General features: G+C 35.7%; 1 protein-coding gene across 1 annotated transcript in view; it reads left to right on the top strand.

The window, feature by feature from the left end:
• The window catches only part of RICTOR (RPTOR independent companion of MTOR, complex 2), a 67,926-nt gene that overhangs the window by 20,839 nt on the left and 25,541 nt on the right, over nt 1-21,546 (top strand). The window contains exons 6-20 of the mRNA XM_008945624.1: nt 754-923; nt 1,173-1,240; nt 2,179-2,246; nt 4,758-4,840; nt 5,474-5,561; nt 6,506-6,596; nt 6,727-6,793; nt 6,903-6,983; nt 8,312-8,412; nt 10,865-11,027; nt 11,425-11,526; nt 13,946-13,992; nt 16,338-16,473; nt 17,042-17,241; nt 18,250-18,376. Of these exons, the coding sequence (XP_008943872.1) occupies nt 754-923; nt 1,173-1,240; nt 2,179-2,246; nt 4,758-4,840; nt 5,474-5,561; nt 6,506-6,596; nt 6,727-6,793; nt 6,903-6,983; nt 8,312-8,412; nt 10,865-11,027; nt 11,425-11,526; nt 13,946-13,992; nt 16,338-16,473; nt 17,042-17,241; nt 18,250-18,376 (1,592 nt within the window). The remainder of the gene's footprint in view (nt 1-753; nt 924-1,172; nt 1,241-2,178; nt 2,247-4,757; nt 4,841-5,473; nt 5,562-6,505; nt 6,597-6,726; nt 6,794-6,902; nt 6,984-8,311; nt 8,413-10,864; nt 11,028-11,424; nt 11,527-13,945; nt 13,993-16,337; nt 16,474-17,041; nt 17,242-18,249; nt 18,377-21,546) is intronic.

Raw genomic sequence — 21,546 nt, 5'->3', positions numbered from 1 at the left:
ATGCTGTTGGCCGCCTTGGCCACCTAGGCACACTGCTGGCTCCTGTTCAGCTGGCCGTCAGCCAACACCCCCAGGTCCTTTTCCACCAGGCAGTTTCCAGCCACTCCTCCCCAGGCCTGGAGCATTGCCTGGGGTTGTTGTGACCCAAGTGCAGGACCTGGCACTTGGCCTTGTTAAACCTCCCACAGCTGACCTCAGCCCATTGCTCCAGCCTGCCCAGATCCCCCTGCAGAGCCTTCCAACCCTTAAGCAGATTTTTGTCCATGTAAAGGATAGTGGTTTATAGTACTTGCTATGCTTGTATGTGGGTGCTGATTTTTTTGCTTTTTTTCCAAAATATGTCAATGAGAAATAACTTAAGTGACATTTTCAAGGTAGAAACGTCCCTTTTAAAGAAATAAATGATCTGTAACTCTTCTATATTCCAGTATAAATGTTTTATCCATGTCAGTCCAGTGAAGCACAAAACCTTTTTGTGGGCAATTCCAGAAACTGGTGGGAAACTTGGTTGGAAAGAAGCTGGGAAATTGCTGCACAGTGGTGACTGGCTGACCAGTATTTTTTTTCCTGATAAATTAATCCAAAATCTCGATTTATTGCAGATGTCAGGCAGTTGCATTAAAAGCTTTACATATGCCTCAGCACTGTTCAGGAAGATGATAAATGTACTAAAGGGATGTCAAGCTTGTCATACTGGAAGCTGTGAAATGTTTTCTATCACTAGCCAAAGTGATGTGTTTTTTCTTCATTTAGCACTTCAGAATCCGGAGGTGGTGGCTCTTCGGGGTGGTTTAAGTACCATCTTGAAAAATGTGATTGATTGTCAGCTAAGCCGAATAAATGAGGCTCTGATAACTACAGTTTTGCACCTCATTAATCATCCAAAGACCCGACAGTATGTGCGAGCAGATGTAGAATTAGAGGTGGGTTCAGTTTTCCTTGTTTAGTGACAGAAATTAAACTTTGTGTTACTAACAAAAATGTTTAATTTTCATCACAGATTCCACCCTGTGTGTTAGTGCAAAATGCTTAAAATACAACATTCTAGGCTATAAGCGTAATGATTTATAAAGCAGGAATAACATGACAGATTGGAGTGGGACTAAGGAAAGGGCAAGACCCATTTAACTGTATTCTCATGTGAAAGTAATGCATGTCTTTCTTTTGTTTAGCGAATTTTAGCTCCTTACACAGATTTTCACTACAGGCATAATCCAGACACAGCAGAAGGACAACTCAAGTAAGTGTTAGTGCGGCTACTTGTGCTACCAGTTGTGTTCATGGTATTGGAATTAAGCTTTTTTCTTTCCAAAGTGAAAATAAAAGCAATGACCTACTGCTAAGCTACTTGAATACAGTAGGTTAGAATGCAACTTTCTAAAATACTGTAAAGAGCTTAAGATCTGAAGAGACTTGAGAAGGCTGGGGGGGCACCCTCCCTTGAATAGCCATGTTTGGTATCTATGAAGGTGTTGTCAAAAAGATGTATCCAGGGCCCTTCATAGTGATGAAAGGTGGGAGGACAACAAGGAACAGAAAGAAATTGAAATGAGCAGTTACAACATAATACAAGGGCAGGGTGGGGAATTTTCTGTGAGGCCGGCCCAGTGCTGGAACGACTGTGTAGAGAGGTTCTGCAGCTTTCATCCTTGAGAGCTTCAAGACCCAACTGGATAAAACCTTGAGTATAATCTGTTGTAGTCTCATAGCTGACAACTTCTTTGTGTGGAAGTTTGACGTACAGACCTCCTGAGATTGCTTCCAACTTCAATTATCCATTTGGATTTTATTTCTTTTTTTTAGTTATCAAATGGCATTTTAGATGCTTAGGTCTGGGTAGCGGAATAAGGTCCACATCTTTATGTCCCTGGCCTAGACTCACTGTCAGTGGAGACACAGAGTGATTTGGCTGATCACATATGGGTGTTTACTTAGTGATGTTATCCTCCTACCATAGAAACTCCCTTGAAAAAGGAAAAATACCATACTTTAAAATTCCAGTTTGTGTGTGTGTTGCATAACTACATATACACACGTACATGCATATGGAAAAGACTTCTCTTTGGGTTTTGTGCCCCATCTAAAATCTCAGCTAACTACTTTTTACTTGCTATGTTAATAACGCTGTTTGTTTTATAATAATTAACGGGATTGTGACGTTTGTTGTTTTAACGACAGGGAGGACAGAGAAGCACGGTTCCTAGCCAGTAAAATGGGAATCGTGGCAGCATTTCGATCGTGGGCAGGTGAGACTTGCTTGGTTTTTTGAAACTTGATGACTAGAAGGGGAATTTTGTTCTCTAGTATGAAAGAGTAAGTTGTTTAAACAGAATCTGTGTGATTTGATATGTCTAATTCCTATCAGTACTTTCCTAAAATGAAACTAAGATATGTTTTGATATTGTAAAGTAGCGGCATGCATACATAGTTTTCTTTGACTAACTCTACTGACAAGATGCAGCTCCCCCCACCCTGCCCCATTTTAGAATACATTACAAGTGGTACATTGACATCTGATGGATAAGAGAATGTTGAAAATAACATATAATAATTGGCGTTTGAGGTGGTTCCACCACCATAAATATTTTTTTTCTTCACTGTGAAGAGATATGAACAGAATAGTTCCATTAACACTTGCTTTTACCAGGGAGCAGAGCTGAAGAGAAATTGAAGATGCACGTAGTTTGGGATTTTTCGTTTAGAAGACATTTCTAAATAAAAAAAAAAAATGGGATTTTTCATTTTTCTGAGTCCTTTCTTTGCAATATTACAATATCTAACATGAAGATACTACCTCAGGGGCTGCTTATTCTTTTAGTTCGGGCAGTGTCCTACAAATAAATTAGGTCAGTTGATAGGACCATTTTATGGAAATTTGGAATAGGATTTTTACAGGCTACACTTAAGAAAGATTCAGACTGGTTAGAAAGTCTTTATCACTGTGAGACTATTTGCCCTTTTTTATGTTCCAAAAATGATGACTAAGATTAATTTAATATCCAGATATCCTTCAGAAGTTTCTCACACATGTTCTCACTTGTTTGGGGAGGAAGCTTGTGAAGTTTGTGACAACTTTTGAAACTTCTAGGAACCAGTTCCTGATAGGAGTATTGCTGCATTTTCCATAACTCGGGCATTTGGAACTAATGGCATATGCCTGAAAGCTCAAATGATTTGAGGAAACAGTTGTCTTTGAATATGTTACTTCCCATGGTACTTTCACTATTAAATGTTCATCCTATTTTATGTTACCTGTTACATTGGAGACCAACATCCTAAATGTTTTTAGTACAAAAACGTGCTTACACTTTCAGTCTTCCCAAAGGACATGCAGCTAGACTTGGCCTTGGGGTGTTCATGGGTTTTATTTTGGCTTTTGTGATATTTTTTTTTACCAGTCTGTACTATCTGCTGTGTCTTCTTGTTTGGCTCTCCATATTTTCCAGACTGTGTTATTCTTCAGAGCTGATAATTACCTATGTCCTTTATCCTCAAGCATGATCCTCTCCTTTGAGATGAAACTGGGGCATGCAGCAGTGACTGTATGCATTTCACATTGTAACTATTTCCACATTGCAACTGGGATGTTGCCACTATATGCGCTTGGAAAAGGCCTCTGAGGTGTACTGTGGAAACTATTTAAAGGCTTTTGGTGTGTTTCTGGCCACATGTGCATGACTTGAATTTTTGTGACATGAAAGTTTTGAAATTGAGGACTTTCTTAGAGTTCATAAAAGCACATGTCATTAAAGTTAAATTTGTATTAGTCAAAATAAACAGAACAGTAGGTGATACTCTACCATCTTTCAGTAATTTTTAAAGAATGACAATTTGGTTTTATTTACGAACTGTAAGACAAAAAGGCATGTAAGCCTGGAGTCTTTCTGTTGATTTGGAGTTTCATGCTGGAGAAACTTGATTCTTTTCTGCATAGCATGTTTCTGTAAGTTTTAGTTTGTTCTGTGAAGAGAAGTGGTCAAGGAAATGAACATGCTTACAGTCTTTACAACCACAATTTAAATTAAGGCTACATATGAATTGAGGCTGAAAATCAGTGTAAGCTTCAGGTTGTATTGTGTAACATTTAGAAACCATTTCAAAATTTTCCCGATTAATATTGAAATATTAAACTAATTGAGTAATAATACAGCATAAAAGGACAAAATTATAAGAGAGGTTCTGAGATTTTTTTCAAAGTTTAATCTACTGTGTTGAAACTTCAGATGAGTGCTGATCATTTGGCAAAAAGGTGATTTAAGATGGCACACGAAGAATGTTATCCCAAGTATTTTTAAACTTGCTTTTTAGAGTTCACCCAAGATTAAACCAGTAATTTATTAGATTAAGATACAGCTTTTGATGGAGAAATTTCTCATAGTTCTGCCGAGATGATGCAGATCTTTCTGGTTTGAGACTCATTCTTTATTGATAGTTTTGCCTTCTCTTTCTGCCATTTCTTCCATGTAAATATTGGGTTTTCAGTTTGCAATTTGAAAATACTTTTCACGGTAGAAAGGACAAGAGTAGCTATATTTTAGAGTAGACAAGAGTAGATATATTTTAATGAAGAAACAAGTTGTGTGTTTAGGAATCTTTATTAAATATTATTGATTGAAAAGAAAAGGACATGAAAATATTTTATTAGTAATTTTTATCATCTGTGCTTGTACTCAAACTGGAAATCAAGTTTAATTATCTGTCTAATGCTTTTGTTTTGTTCAGTGAAGGTGTATTATTATGTATTTAATGTTTTCTAGGTATTATCAGCCTGTGCAAACCTGGAAATTCTGGGATTCAGTCTCTTATTGGGGTTCTCTGCATACCAAATATGGAAATACGGGTAGGTGGTTAAATATTTAGCACTGATGTAGAAATAATATTGGATGTTTTAATTGACATATTCTTAATATTTTAGCAATTTAGTGGTTTAAGCAGACTTGACTTAAGAGTCCCTTGAGCTTATTTGAGTTCAGGCCTATAATTCCATTATAAAATCCTTGTGAGAGTGTAAGCACATTCTGTATGTCTGGAAGGAGGGAATCGGGGAGAGAAGACTACATAAGTTAATTTTCACTATGATCACAAGTCAAAGCAAGTTCACGATAGTTACAGTTAGGAGTTTATAGCGTAATAATTAGTTGAATCGAAGATAAAAATATTTCTTACCAGTTACCTATAAAACTGAAAAGTTAATGGTGGCAGCAGTAGTTGTTATGAAAACCTGTAACCCATGTAGCCTGAACTTCTGTAGAATTCGTAGCACAGTAAGGCACAGTTCTAAAGTCAGCAAGCCCCTTCTCTTGAGACTATTTCAGTTCATGAAAATAAGCATGTTGTCAAAAAAAAATGAACAGTGAAATAAATACACCAGATTCAGCTCTATAGAAATCTCAACTGCAGGATTAATAGTGAGCCAAAGGACAGTTTTTATAAATCTATAAAACTCATGCTGTGGGTTGTTTTTTTTTGGTAGCGAGGTCTGCTTGAAGTTCTCTATGACATATTTCGCCTTCCTCTCCCTGTTATTGCTGAGGAATTTATTGAGGCACTTCTCAGTGTAGGTAAGTATTCAGAACCAGGTCACATAAGCATTCTGTTTTACTAAGCCTTTCTACAAATTTTAACCCTTCACTGTCTCCTCTATATTGTAAATTACATCAGTATTAACTGTTTTATCACTGAACTCATTGGGTGATCTCAAGTCCTGTTTAAAATTCTTCATCAACTGTTAAGTGTCATGCTCCACTGCTGATCTTTTATCAAACTTACAATGGAGCAGTTACAGTGAAAAGTGTATAAACATTATTACAAATTAGGCTTCTCTGAAGTGTTAAAAGCATTAGTAATGTTGATGTGTTAGTGAATGTTACAAAAAAGTTATTAAACAGTCTTTTCCGTACATTGTGTATCTGCTGTCTCCACCACAGGTTAGCAGACTTACACTTTTCCTAGGGCAAGTGTATGCTTTTTTTACATCTTTACATTTAGCAGTTAGTTTCTTATCTTCAGAATTACTCCTTTGTGAACCCAAGAACTCCTTTTTGTCTCACAGTGAAAAATATGAGCCCCAAAGGAGCAAGTTCCAGCCTTTAATGTTCTAGAAATTCTCTTCTCCCCATTCTGGTTATAAATGTTTTGTCATACCATTGATTATAAAAGCTTAATTCATGTTCTGTGTTTACAAGTAAATAAATGATTATTTGTTGCAGAATTCTTGCTACTTCATGATAAATGGACATACATTTTAAAATTTTAGGTGTTACAATATTTTATGTTAAGTTTAATGTATGTATGAATTAAATATCAGTATTTTGTTTGATATTTAAATATAGTCTTTGTCGTAGCTTTGAAGTTGGCCATGCCTTGTTCAGGAGCGTGGATTAGAGTTTTGTAATTTGAAACCTGGAATAACATTTGTTGGCAAGAGCTTTTATTTACCCACTGACAGCCATTAACATAACACACGAAATCCAATGTTATAATTGTCCATATTTTCTTGCTCTAGATCCAAGCAGGTTTCAGGACTGCTGGAGACTTTCTGATGGCTTTGTAGCTGCTGAAGCTAAAACTGTATTGCCCCATCGAGCCAGATCAAGGTGAGCGTTTAAAGAGCTTAGTCAAAACTGTTGCTTTTGGTTTGTAATGTTGTTGACAAAATATTTGTCTTCTTGCAGATAGAATAAGAAATGAACTTTCTAAACTAATTCCATACATTTTTCTCCTTAGGCCTGATCTCATGGATAATTATTTGGCTTTGGTGCTTTCAGCTTTTATTACCAATGGACTTCTAGAGGTAACTAATAACATTAAGTTTGAATAGGTGCTTGCTACTTTTTTCCATGTAAATATTAAAAGAAGATTTTCTACATTAAATGTTGTAATAATTTTTAAACTTTTTGAAGGGTCTGGTTGAAGTGATCACAAGTAGTGATGACCATGTATCTGTTAGAGCAACTATCCTTTTGGGAGAACTTCTGCACATGGTAAGTAAACCTTTGCTGAGAATAGGTACTTTTAGTAGTTAGTAGTAAATAGCTATTTCCTGTTAGAGCCTTTTCATTAGAACGGTGGTTTAATTTATATTACATCTTCTGGCACCTCATATATTAAAACCACTATGAATCAACAGTAAGGTTGTTTGGAAAGTATTTGAAAGTGCATGAGGTTCTGCTTCACGGATAATCCACAGCTCTCAAAGTCTCACCAGTATGCTTCTGGTTGTATTTTTAAGCTGTAGTCCTGTAAACTCACCTGTAGGTTTCCGTGTTTGCAGAGAAGACCATTGCAGACTTTGCTTTTCTTAGACCTTTGGTAGCCCCCTGGAAGCATCTTTAAGTTTTTGCCTCACTTGCTAGGCAGCTGAAACTTTTTATGTTCAGCTTGCTGTGGCTGGTGCACTTAATTTTACTCATTCATGGAACTCCAGGTTGGTGGAGTGCTTTTCCAGCACTGCTGTGCCTGTCCTACAGAGAAGCTGCAGAGACCTCGCGTTGTGCCGTTTCCCTCTACCGAGCTTATCTTTCACAGTAGCTTCTCTAGCTTAACCTGAGCTGTTTTGGTGTAGAGATTATATTGTTTTCATGTACACTCCAGTACTACCTTTTAGGATCTCAAGGAACTAAAAATAGCTATGTGAAGTGATGTGATTTACCTTTCTTGCAAAACAGTTCTTTTACTTTCCAAATCCCCTCTTGATGGCAAGAACAGTGTATGCAGTAGATCACTTTTTCATCCAGTTTCATATGGGTTTTTTAATCTTTTTTGCAAATAAAGTTTTAAGAGATTGAAGTAGTATCTTTATCTTCATTATGGTTTAATTTCAAAAAATATTTGCAGAAGTACATATATTTCCCAAAATAAAATCAATTAAATGTCTATTAACTTAGGAAGTTACGTTGATTAATCAGATTATTTTATTGTGCAGGAATTTTTTAGTAGAAATCAACATAAATTGTGTTTCTGAGTTTAGATTTTTTTAATACTTTTATACACGTGGCATAAGGACATCAGATGCTTTGCATGTTTTTGCATCTTACCACTTAGAAGAACACCAGTGCAAAGAATACAGATTAGAAGGCTGTGAAGTCTGTAATTGTCTTAAGTTACTTTCAGTTGTATTTCAGACTGATCAGTGAAATTAGTTATTATAAAGGGTGTAATTATGGCTATGATGTTATGCAAAAGGTAGTTTTCTTGTTATGCATTTGTGAAAATCTTGTGAGAAGTTTTAGATTCTTCAAATGTTGGTCCCAAAGAGGTGGCTGGAAATGTTGTAATAAGTTACTCTAACTGATCTTTTGTTATTTTTTAGGCAAACACAATTCTTCCTCATTCTCACAGCCATCACCTGCACTGCTTACCAACGTTAATGAATATGGCAGCATCTTTTGACATCATGAAAGAAAAAAGACTGTAAGAATTCTCAGTTCCACTTAAAAGCAAAACATTCACATCTCCTTTTCCCCCTACAGTTTTGCAAAAACCTGCACCATAAGTTTTCTGGTGTCTAAAATTACTTCTGTCTTTATTTAAAAAAAAACTATATAGAAATATTCTGTCATGCTTATTGGGGAAATAGTTTCCAGTGTATCATTCCAAAAATGTTTACAGTAATATTTTGGAAATTTGGAGAGAAAGTTTCGATAGTGAATTTCAGAATGCTTTTGCATAGATTGGGAGATTTGTGCAGAATTTTTTTGAAATGAGCTCCCAAGGGACTGTGTAACCAAGCACCATCTGAGATATATGTTCTGTGTGTTTGACCTCTCCATTGTTTCACACTTTTTTGCCATTTTGATACAATTAAGCATTCATAACTAAAAAGCTGTACCAGTGTGGGTATTTTTTCTTCTAAGGTTCTTTGTATATAGCTAAATAAATAGTAATATACCAAATCAGTGACTCGTCACTAGTGTGAGCAAGAGGAAAGAATGCCATGCTGGTTTCTCATTTGTCTTTGTTTTTTTGTTTTGTGGGTTTTGTTTTTTGGTTTTGCTTTTTGGTAGCAGTAGGAATTATATGAACTTTCTGGTGCTTTTGTTCAAAGTTTGCACTGATGATTCAGTCCTTTCACTTCCATTGAAAGGTAAGAATGTATGAGGATAAATTTTTACATGTAGTACAGTATTCTTCAGTGGAATGTAGATAAGCAGTATTAGGGAATGTTTTTGCAGACATGGTGCTGATTAAATGAGGTGTATTTATGCATCTGCTTGTTTACAGAAGCTTTTTATTCCTCTTTGAACTACAAATACCTGACTTTTGAGATTTTAAACAACCATCATTTTTATTTTATTTCTCTGCACCTCTACTGATGTTGCAATGTTCACCTCTGAAGTACTCTTTCATAAAATACTATCTCCTGTGTTTTTAACACAGATTAAACCTCCTGAGGTCAAATATGATAGGTGAATCTATGTTTAAAATGTGCTTCTGTAACTCAGTGTTCTCACTAGCGTTTCTTTGTAGAAAACTATTTAAATTGAGTCTTGGGTTTTTTCTAATGGTAAATTATAGGAATTATTCTTGCTTCTCCTGATCTGAATTGTCAAATTTACTTATCACTTTACTTACTTTAATAACTTTTACAGACTTTACTTACCACAAACACTTACCAGTATTCTGATAAATACTGGTATAACTTTCTCTTTTGTCTTCCATTGTGTTGTCAGCCATAAGTTACAGAATCTTCCCATAATGCTCCTGCAGATTTATAGTGGCTGCTTGTAGAGTGCTTCCACGACATGCAGTGCTCTTCTGCTTTTTAGTTTTTAAGGTTTCTTATGTCAGTAGATTTTGATTTGTGAAAACAGTTATTTTTCAAAAAAAAGACATATCAGAATACTCTGGCACAAGGTATTTTACTTAGTGAAAGCTGTGGAATGAGAGGAAGGATGAAGAGCAGAAGGAATAAGTTTGTGGATTACCTGCAGTTTTTCTTCATTTTGGCATTTGTGGACATATATTTGTGGACTATTCATAGTAGTAAGAATTCCTGTTTTTTTTGGAAGAAAGCAATCTTGTAGAAGTAGTATTTTTTTTATTACGGAATCTTGAGTTTTGTCAACACTGCGTGGTTTCACATTGAAGAACTGCAAGCCATGTTGCAGATCAAATATATGTTCATTTGAATAAATGACTGAATTCAAAGGTGGTTTTTTTTGCTTGAAGTTAATACAAAATCAGAACTTTCCTAACCTGTGAGAATTTTTGTTTCTGGGGAAGAAAGGTAGACTTACTGCCTCATTTTTAGTCTTCCTTGTTTTATTTCATTAGCTGTTTTGTTTTGTGTTTTTTCTGCTTACAGTACTTTGTAATTAACTGTTTATGCCCTTGTGAACTGTCATTTGTAGTACTTCCTATCTCTTTTCCTGGAGAAGGGTTACACACTGTTGCTGAACTGTTTAGATATAAAAGCAGGAAGCATACTACTGATACTCCTGCCACTCTTTGGAGGGAAAAAAACTTTGTTTACAAGAAATAATTTATTAGTCAAAAGTTGAAGCTGGCCCCCTCGACTCAAATTTACTGCAGAACATCGATCTCAATACTTTGTAAACTTTAAACTTCACAGTAAGTTCTGTGAACTGTTAGACACCACTGACTGCAGAGTACAGGAAAAGGAGTCAATAAGGCTTGTGTTTCAGTACTAGAAACTCTGCAATAGTTTTCTGTATAAATCCAGTACAAGACTGAGTCCTATGGCTCCATGAAAACTTGCATCAAGAAAATTTTCTTTCTTGCTTTGGAACTCTTGATCAGTTCTTTCTAGAGCAGTGTTTATTTGCTCAAGTTATAGCAGTGATGCTTTTCAGTTGGCTGACAGTTGCCAGATACTGATTATAGGGTGTTTTTTCTCTATTAGACGAGCAAGTGCTGCGCTTAACTGCTTAAAACGTTTTCATGAGATGAAGAAAAGAGGACCTAAACCTTACAGCCTCCATCTAGATCATATTATTCAGAAAGCTATATCAACACACCAAAAAAGGGATCAGTACCGTGTGCAGAAGGACATCTTTGTTTTAAAGGTATTACCCTTATTGATTTTTTCAGAATTGAGTTTGACCTTGTATTTTGGAGACTTAGGTCCTGCTCCCCAAGCTTCACTCTGTCCTCTAATTGAGAGCCATTTATTTGATGTTTTTGTGGTGTTTTTTTAACCTGATTTGTCTTGTAGATGCTTGTGGATGCTATACTGCATTTCTGGGAACTGAGGAGTGAAATTACAGTGACTTTTAATGCTTTTTATGACCGGTTGTGATATCTTACCATTAGATTCTTAATGCACTACTATAAAGGTGCAATTTACTTTCAAGTGGAAATTAATGTGGAACATGCCTACATGAACGTTAAGTGTATCATGTAACAAGACTGAAAAACACGTTGCAAGGAAACTTACTGTGGTTTTTCAAATCTGTATTCCAGGATACAGAAGAAGCACTTGTAATGAATCTTCGAGACAGCCAAGTTCTTAACCATAAAGAGAACCTTGACTGGAATTGGAATCTAATAGGGACCATACTGAAGGTGAGCTAAAAAAGGATGTGTTATTATTTTTATGAAATTGTTTGGAGAAAAGTCTCCATTTCCCATGTGAACTTTGAGTTTCTAATATTAATTCTATTGTATGTCCCGTAATGATTTATTTCAGAAAATTAGAGTCTTATGGGTTTAATCAGTGCTGATAGTCTCTTTGTATACAGCCCTTACACTATATGCAAAAATATACTATAGTAACATTTACAGATTTCTTAGCAAGCATGTGTTAAATTTTATATAACTTTATTTGCATGGAAAGAGACTTGAAAGAATTAGCTTTAGTGGCTTTAAAGCAGCTGATACTTTAGACTTCAGTCTAAACTATACAGGGATAATGCCTTGTTCAGTTTTGTAGCAGATGGTTTTATATAACATGAGCTGAAGGTTAAGGCTGGAGGTGGGTTACAGATCAAACTTCAGATGCTTATTCTGAGCCACATATGAAAACTTAAGTATTACACAATTTAATTTAATGTTTTCAACTAATACAAATAATCCCGTAGAATCAAGTTAATGACAAAGTTACAAAATATGGTTTTAGAAAATAAAGCAAATCTCTGACAGGGAAGGCATTACCTTAAATATATTTAATGCACAGCATTTAAGATGCTGTTTTTTTTAAACAGAAAACTTACTTTCTTTGAGTGTGAAATTTCTCGAGTACTAAGTATAGTCTTTGAACCAAAATAGCTCCTGTCATTCTGTGCATCAAACCCTTCCTTCTGTTGTTACCCCAAAGTAACATTCTCTTACTTTCATCTTTACTGCATTGTTACAAAGATGGTGAAAGTACAAAAATGCTTAATGGTGAAGTCATAATGAAGATGATGTTAATAACCCCCCACACCCTTTTGTGCATGTTTTCAGGGACTGGTAAACTTGAGAGAGCAAGAGTCTGTCTGATATGAAAACTTGAATATGTATATGACAGTACCTTTGTTCCACCAAATTTTGCTGTTTACTTCACTTATTAGCTTTGCTGAATTACTAGATAATCTGTTTATTAATCATAAATATTTTTCCCTTTAATTCAGCATTAAAGATACTATGAAACAACTGTTTCTCAGGATCTCACTGTTAACTAGTCTGTAGTACTTTAACAATGGAACTTTTATGTAGTTAAGCACGAAAATGTTGGGCTTTTACCTGAGATACAGGTCAAACTTCCAGTTTTCTTGCTTATCTTGGACCTCCCCCGCAGTGTGCTTTCTACTGTCCAGTCAAACAGCTGGTAATGTCTCAACATCAGGGAATTCTGTCTTTCCTAATGGGAAGTGTTTTCTCATTTAATTCTAACCACTTCAGTTCCTGTTAAACTGCACAAGACCAGCATAAACTAAGATGATGTGATCGGAGTGGTCCATCTTTAGTCCTTAAATGAGCAGGATCCAGATGCCAGTGTTTGGACTATGCTGTCTCCTGCGCCTGCTCAGCCCTCTTGTCTTTATGTCAGCCTTACAGCTGTGGAGCATCAGCTTTCTAACCACATCACTACTTGAATCTCTTGTGGTCCCTTACTGCCTTTTCAATTTGCTCATCTTGCTGTCTAAGCTGGCAAAGGAGCAGCAAAAAGTGGCAGGGATCAGGATAGAGGAACTGCAACGGTTTTTGTTGTCCGTAGAGCTTCATACTTTATCTGGCACTGTTAATAGTGTAGTCAGTTTTACTGATCATTAACTAGTCCACTGTATGTCTTAATGTACCAGCTGGAAATTTAGAATTGTATTGTTTAGGTAGGAAAGAATAGTTTGGTGCACTTTTTCTGTCCCTTCCAAGAAGATACTTCCTAGTAGCAACAAAAATAAATCTGAAGCCATAGAAACAACATAGAGATGGCTGTAAAAACAGAGGAAAATTCAGAAGCAAAAAAGGATAGTCCAGAAGCAAGTATTGGGACTTCATGTGATCCTCTTTAAAACATCTATTAAAGTACTAGCAAAGGAATTTAAATACCCCTTTAATAAGCAGTATTTAAGTGAGCTGTAACAGAATCAAAATAATTTTTAAAACCAATCTGATTAATAGTGAAAAAAAACAACAAAAATTATTTCCCTATTATGCATTTTTTTTTTTTTTTTGTTATTTGCAGAGAGAAAGTGAGCAAAATTGCTTATTTTTCATTAGCTTTTCATAAATTGCTATTTTCATTAGAATTGTGGCCTTGTACACAGAGCATCTAACTGACATTGCCTGTCTTTCTCTAGGAAACAATGGAATGGTCCTTGGGGCAGGAAGTGTAGGCTTTTTCAATAAAATAAGAGGGGTTTATAGGCAACATTAGGTACGAAAAAACTTACAATGCTAATTATTAGGCAACTATAACTATAACAGAAATAAGTAAATTTTAGTGACTAATTAAGGGCTGATGTACAAGTTTCATATAATGCTATATTTGCTGTTTTTCTAGTGGCCAAATGTAAATCTAAGGAACTATAAAGATGAACAGTTGCACAGGTATGTAAAAAATTATGTAGACTTCCTTTGAAGTTCCTTTTAATTTCTTCCTTTGAAGAAAGAAATTACCAAAACCTCATTTAATATTGCAATAAACTATTTGGTGGGTCTGTCACATTTCTAAAACAACCTATAGATAAGCAGCAAAAATGAAAATTTAGATAATTAGTTTGCAATATTTGCCTTAAAAAAAGTCTCTAATGTTTAGTGGTTTCTTTTCTGTGCACAGGTACTTTGTGTATTTATTTCCTTAACAAAAATCATACCAGCTTTGCAAACACCCAATTGCATTTTAAACCTTAAAGTATTACCTCTTTGATATTTCATGCATTAGTGTTTGAGGTCAGCACTTGACACCATATTTTGACATAATAGGTCCACAGTTGTACAGTTACATAGTTACAGCTTTCCTCAAAAAAAAAAAAGGAAGTTGTTTCTAGGTGCTATAATGGCAAGGAAGCATGTATAATTTGGAAGAACAACAAAACAAAACAAACCACTAAGCAGTACAGCTCTGTTTCCTTTCATGTTTAGTAGCATTAAGACATTTTTATTACTTGTGTGCATTGTGATAATAATGTTACTGATGAGTTCTTGGATGTCCCTCTTAACGTGCATTTCAGAAATTGATTTGATCAGTTTGAAGAGTAGTTCTGTATTTGTAGGTATGGAAAGCTACTTCTACATGAATTTCAGGGAAAACCTAAAGCTAAAACATATGCTGAAAGGCTCAAGCTGCTCCATTTTTAATTTTTACTAAAAAATAATCAGACTACTTTTAGTGACTAATATATACTATTCTTACCACAAGTGGTAGTCCTCTTATAGGCATAGGTTAATTTTACATTTGTATTTTTTTCTGTTTTCGTCCCTGAACGGTAATTGCCAAGCTGTACTTCGTGGTAAAGGTTTATTATTCAAATCTGCTGATTTATAATGTTGCTTCCCTAAAGCAAAGTCTGTAGTCCCAGCTGTGGTGTTCCACTCCCCCCCATCTGCCTGCCTGGGACACTGCTGCTCAAGCATTGTTCAGTGCCTAAATAATTTTGTTCCTAATAAATGGAGAATATATAGGATTGAGTTAGTGTAAAAGTTCAGCAGTTTTTTGATCCTTTCTGCAGGTTTGTGGGCTAGATGCTTTAATGGCTTTAAAATGCTGTTCCTTGTGTTTAATTATAACTAATTAAACCCCAAATCTCTCTAGTTTCACTGCTGATTATAAAAAAAAAAATCAACTACTTTACTTTTTACATGTAAACTACATTTGTCGTCCTTCCATAATTCAATTTCCTTTTACTTTTAGCATTCTTGTGATGATCTTATGACTGTTACAGTGAAATTCCAGATACTTTTAATATAGTTTCCTTCATTTCTAAGTGATAATGCAGTGTGTATACACATATGTGTATATACATACATATGTACATTAAGTATACACATAATACACATATATAAATATTCATATTAATACATATAATATCTTTATTGCTAATAACCCAGAATAAAATGCATTTCATTTGACAAAATTCAAAGAAGCCCACAGATTTCTTTTATAACTGGCCCTATATTTGGAGTTGAGTATAGTGGCTTACTCTCACCTTTTTTAACTAAAGGAGCAGTGCTTTAAGTTTTCTTCATCCCTGACATGTACCTTCAGACAGAACACTGTGTGTTATTTTAAAGCACAAATGTGTAATTTTTTTTGATGAAGAACTGGGGAGAGGAGACACTGCTGGAGATTTATTCCTGCAATGCAAAAGCCAAGTTATATTGCTCACCATGATTTCAGAAAGTTGGAGTGAGAGTCTGCGTTTGCTATTACTGTGTTAATGCTTCAGAAATGCTTAAGTGAGGTCAATGAAAGTCCTGTTGCTGAATAAATTCAGTCTTTCCTTGGCAGAGCACAAAAATGTGGTTTGACAGCAGGATAAACTATTGTAGCTGGGGAAAACGCATGTCACAGGTTCTTTTTTAGCTCTTTGTAAGACTAGATAATATAGTCTTTTAAACTCACCCTGGGGTAAATTACAGCAGACTAAATTATACGCATGAGACTGAGGAGGAAACTATGGCTTCTAAGAACATGGAGATTTTGAGTTCCTTTTCTTAAGTCATAGCACAGAAAACCCTTTATAGCACACGGCACATCTGCATCTCTGAAATTGTCTGGATAGAATCATTACTATCTGCTACTCTTCTAATAACTTTTGAAAATTTATTGCCAATAAGCCAATCTAGTGATAATGTGTTTTCTGCCAGCATCATTTTGTACTGTGAGACTGTCATTCCAACATCTTGTTATACTGAAAAATACTTTTTTTTTTTTTTTTTTTTACTTCCCATAGGTTTGTAAGGAGATTGCTCTATTTTTACAAGCCGAGCAGTAAACTGTATGCCAACCTGGATCTGGACTATGCCAAGGCTAAGCAACTCACTGTGGTGGGTTGTCAATTTACTGAATTTCTTCTTGAATCAGAAGAGGTAAGAGATTTTCAGCTACAAGGCTGGAATGAATAGTGCTTCTGTATTCCACTTGCAGAGGAACCTTAATTTTAGTTAAGTCTTCTGCAGACTTTGGGTCTTAAATCTAAAATGATCAGTCTAATTAAGAAATGTAACTTCAAGTCTTTCGTTATCCACATGAAACACTGAGGAACATGACTGTTTAAAGAGAAGTTCTATTAAATACAGCTTTATTAAACGCAGCTTAGGGTTTGGAGTTTTTTTAGATTTTGCTGTGTATAATCTTCTTTTCTTTGCCTCCTTTTTTCTTGTGTGCTAAAGACTTCCGGGCCTCAGGCCAGAGGAAAATGTCATTGAACAATCCTTTTCCTAGAAAGGATAGAATTGATCCTAAAATGTCTCCAAGCTAAACTCCTTTTATTTGCTTCAAAATCTTTTTTTTTTTTTTTCCAGTCTGAATTGTGTTTGCCAGACAGCATTTCTATTTTGTATATTGTGTTTATACATTGAAATTTTAAATTATGGATTTAGGAAGAGACGCCCAGTCCCATTACTAGTAATGCTAAATGCTTTTAATCTGTTTTAGGATGGACAAGGTTACCTGGAGGAATTGGTTAAAGATATTGTACATTGGCTCAACTCTTCATCAGGAATGAAACCTGAACGTAGTCTTCAAAATAATGGGTTACTAAATACCCTTAGCCAGCACTACTTTCTGTTTTTTGGTACCCTATCTTGTCACCCTCATGGAGTGAAAATGCTTGAAAAATGTAATGTGTTTCAGTGGTGAGTGTTTTTATTCTGTTTGAATTGTGCTTATGGTTATAATAATTATGAAAACTGTAAACTGTGCATGAGGACCATGTCTGTAAAGCTGGAATCTTTTTATATTTCTTGTGATTTACAAGTGAAGACCCCCAGTCTTCAAGACACCAGAGGGGTGTCATGTTTGGTTTTTTGGTTTTCCTTTTTTAAGAAGGGATCTTCTGTTCTGTTATTACTGAACACATGGGTAATTGTGTCACAGAACAGCTTACTTTTTGCTGTTCACGCCTATGTGACAGAAAACAGTATCAGGACGGATGATACTGTACTGAAAAAAAAGGAAAAACAAAACAACACACAAAACCTCAAAACCTGGCAGATAACATACTGTTTGTGAAATATGATAATGCATATTCTAATTAAACTTCAGTCCAATATAATTGAGTGAGGCTGTGAAATTAAAAATTTTGTTCAGGTACAAAACCTTAATTCCTTTAAAAGTAAATGGCCTATTTTTGCATACTTATTTTAAATATGATGAACTTCAATTGAGAGTTCAAATTTTTTTCAATTAAGTTAATTTCATTGATTATTAGAATACAAGTTTTCTAGTAGCTTCAGAAAATTTTTTGCAATAAAATTTAAACAGTCAATAGGACTAACCCTATGGCAAGCTTTATACCGCATGTTTTACAATCAGGAATTGTTCACAGAGCCTTATGAACATTAATTTTTGTACTTAAAATCACTAATTAAAGTATGCTGATGGAATTATTACAACTCAATTATAAAAAATGCTGGCTTCAGATTTTTCCCCTCGCAGTTTAGTGTATTATTTAGTCCTCATTTGACTCTTAACAACTGTAACAGTTTAAAGTTACTCCATTTCATATGAGACCTTTTTTTATACTGCAATTATAGAAATCCTAATTCAAAGTACTTAAGTTTAAATTATTGATTGAATATATAAATAGGTTAGAGTTGATTCCAATACTGATTTTATTTTCTCTCCTTTCACTTTTCCCCCAGTCTTCTGAATCTTTGTTCTTTGAAGAATCAGGATCACTTGTTAAAGCTGACTGTTTCTAGTTTGGATTACAGCAGAGATGGGTTAGCAAGAGTCATCCTTTCAAAAATCCTGACAGCAGCTACTGATGTAAGTTCGGTTCAACTTGAGTTCCACTGTTATTTGCCACTAGACTTTTATTTTGTTATCTAAGGTGTATGGATTTATATTTAAGCGATTAAATATACAGAAAGGCTTTTATTTTTTGTATTCAGAGAAATGAAGCTCCTACTTAGATAGCTTTGAAATTTGCTGTGAGCTTCACATCATATATTCTATTTATGCTTAAGAAATTAAGTCGCCCAAATAAAGGGTTCTCTCAAATGTGAACGGGGTTCAGGTCTTTAAAGGCATCATCAAAGTAACATTATTGGCTAGGTCAGTGGATATCCTAAATCAGTTGTGAAGGCATAGTTTTCACAAGCAGAAGTGTGTATTTCTAGCAGGTTAGACAGGTTAATAATAGGCAGGCTAACTTTCCAGGGATATGTATTGTTTGGATAGTGACTGAGGTACTGTGGTGGAGCTCGGTAGAACTTCTTGGTCCTGGAACGAGGGGGTGTTTCAGAAGCTGGCACTGGGATTTGTACTTCTGAATCAAAAAAGGTGAGTGGAAATAAAACAAAGACTTAGGCAGACTTGGGAGAAGGAGCTCTTGGACTTTTAAAAGAGACATCAGTCAGGTTTAACCTAGTAGACAACCAAGCATTGCAACAGGGAAAAGATAACTGAAATCTAACTAGGAAAGAACTTTTATTACTTCAGGGAGAGTACTCTTGTGTGGACAATACAATATATTCTAGAGTGGATACAAGAGGAAATAAGGTAGATGGTAGCTTTAAATGTCTCCTTGTGTTTTGGAAGACAAGACAGAAATAAAGAAATTGAGTCTGTTTGACACTGTCAAAAACACAGTGATTCTTATGAGTGGAAAATGGAGTCTGAAAGTAATTAAAGATAGTTTGTATTGAAGGAATGACTCATTGAAAGAAGATGACATTCCCACTCAATTTTTAAGCAATCTTTCAATGAAGTGATGACTGATATCCTTTCTCCAGAGTTGTTTTATGCCTAGTCTGAGCAAGAAAACAAATTAGTATATTGTGAGGACACATGCCTGTGTCTTCATTAGACTTCTAAGCTCTTCGTTAAATGACTGTCAGTTAAGAGCAACTTAGATTGTGGAACTTCATTTAGCTGTTTCTGTTGAGAATTTATGTCAGTGGTACTGCTCTCTGTCCTCTCCACCACCTCCCAGCTATTTTTACCTAATAAAAAGACGTGTATGTGAGGGAAGAGCACTCCAGCATTTCCATTTCTTCCAAATGCAGCTAGCTAACCATTAGAAAAAAGTCCAGGCATGCTGTCATAATCTTCTCTACAAATTATACAGTTACACTAACAATTTAAGGCATTTCATTAGAAATTAGTGTCTGATGTAGATTTTGGAAAATATTTATTGATTCTGATATCTGAAAATATGAAGACTTGAATTCTGAGAGAGGCACTTTGAAATATTTTCAAGCATCCAATACTTATACCACCAACATCTTTATGTAGTGAAGAATGTGTTGATGTCCTTCCAAATGTTCTGTGAAGATCTACTTCTCTGATTTCTATCTTAGCAGGGGGAAGGGGAAAAAAAAAAAAAGACAAAACAAAATGTGTACACCCCTGATACAGTTATTACTAGTTAGAAGCAGGCTGGCTTGAAATGGGCTGCAGGTACTGTCTGAACATGCTGTCCCAAGTGTGTGCAAAGCCAGAAACCAGTTGAAAGCTACTGCTGCTCTTAGTGATCATAACTAAAAATACATTTTCTACCTGTTTGTAATTCAGCTTAAGGAACAGCAGGCAGTAGACATTTCTTGTACTTCGGACATGAATAGGGTAAACGTTGCTATCCAGCACCTTAGAAATTAAGAAAGCTTATAATGCTCAGCAGAGATTAAGTAACTGGTGTATTTTTGGCAGTCTTCTGAAATGTAGGAGAAGAGAAATTATTAGAGTATGTCTTCACACTGGCCAAGCACTGACTTAGTCTGTAGGTAAAACTGTAGCCTTTCTCTCTCGTGCACCACAGGAGTCCATAGTGGTTAATATCAGAGCTGGGCGTGCATTCGGGCATAGCACGTCTCTAACTGCGGAGGCAGCCGGCCAAGCTCATAGCCGGGGTGTGTTCTGACTTAAATTCCACTGTTTAGAGTGCAGTGTTGCACTGGATGAGACTGTACTCTGCTTTTATTTGTGTGCTGTAATGCCATGAGAATCTCTTCTATATTTTCTTTTAAAAAAATGTAACGTATTTAAGAAAGGTTGCAGGAACAATCATAAAGCCACGGATGAAATGTGAAGAGTAAGTTTATTCTCGTTACCTCGCGACCTGGGGCACACAAGTGCCACAGAGCTCGGCCCTCCCCCCAGCGAGCAAAAGCTGCTTGCTTCAGTACATCAAGGCTTCTTGCAGGCATAGTTTTCCAGTGTGCCTAGATCTCTCCCAGAGCAGGGCAGGAACCTCAGATGATAAGGTGCCTCTGAGTCCTTCACAGACCTTTGTTATCTAAACACAGATGTTCTACTTGTCAAGCACACAAAGCAAAGCAACAATTACTGAGATATATGTGCTTTTTGACATCACAGCTGCAGTTCTCTTGAGCATGTTTACAGTCCTCTGTGCCAATCTTTGTTATTTTCCCACAGTGCTAAACTTCACTAATTGTTGAAATTTTGTTAGAAGTTGTGATGGAAATATTTTTTGAATATTGACTTTAATATACAGAACCTGTAGGGTCACTGCAGTATTTAGATATATAGGTTTGAAGTTAACCCATTCACTTTCTATCTCTGAGAAACTTTTCCATTTCATGTGTTTAAACTGATTTGGTTTCCATGATTTCTTTTTTTTTCCTTTTTTCTTTAATAATGTGGTTTTGCCTGTCATTATAGGATAGAGTCAAAGAATAACAGAATCATAGAATGCTTTGGGTTGGAAGGGCCCTTTAAAAGTCATCTGGTATAACTCCTCTGCAATAAACAGGGTCATCTTCCACTAGATTGGGTTGCTCTGAGCCCCATCCAACCTGACCTTAAATGTTCCCAGGGATGATGTGTCTACCACCTCTCTGGGCAACCTGGTCCAGTGTTTCACCACCCTCATTGTAAAAAAATTCTTCCTGGTATCTAGTCTGAATCTACCCTCCTTCAGTTTAAAACCATTACCACTTGTCCTGTCTCTTCTGCTCACCACTTGTCCGATAGGG

This window comes from Merops nubicus, unplaced genomic scaffold (assembly GCF_000691845.1).
Source record: "Merops nubicus isolate BGI_N331 unplaced genomic scaffold, ASM69184v1 scaffold16298, whole genome shotgun sequence".
In the NCBI taxonomy this organism is placed as follows: Eukaryota; Metazoa; Chordata; class Aves; order Coraciiformes; family Meropidae; genus Merops; species Merops nubicus.
Note: the sequence above shows the minus strand (reverse complement) of the source record. Positions and strands in the feature narration are given on the sequence as shown.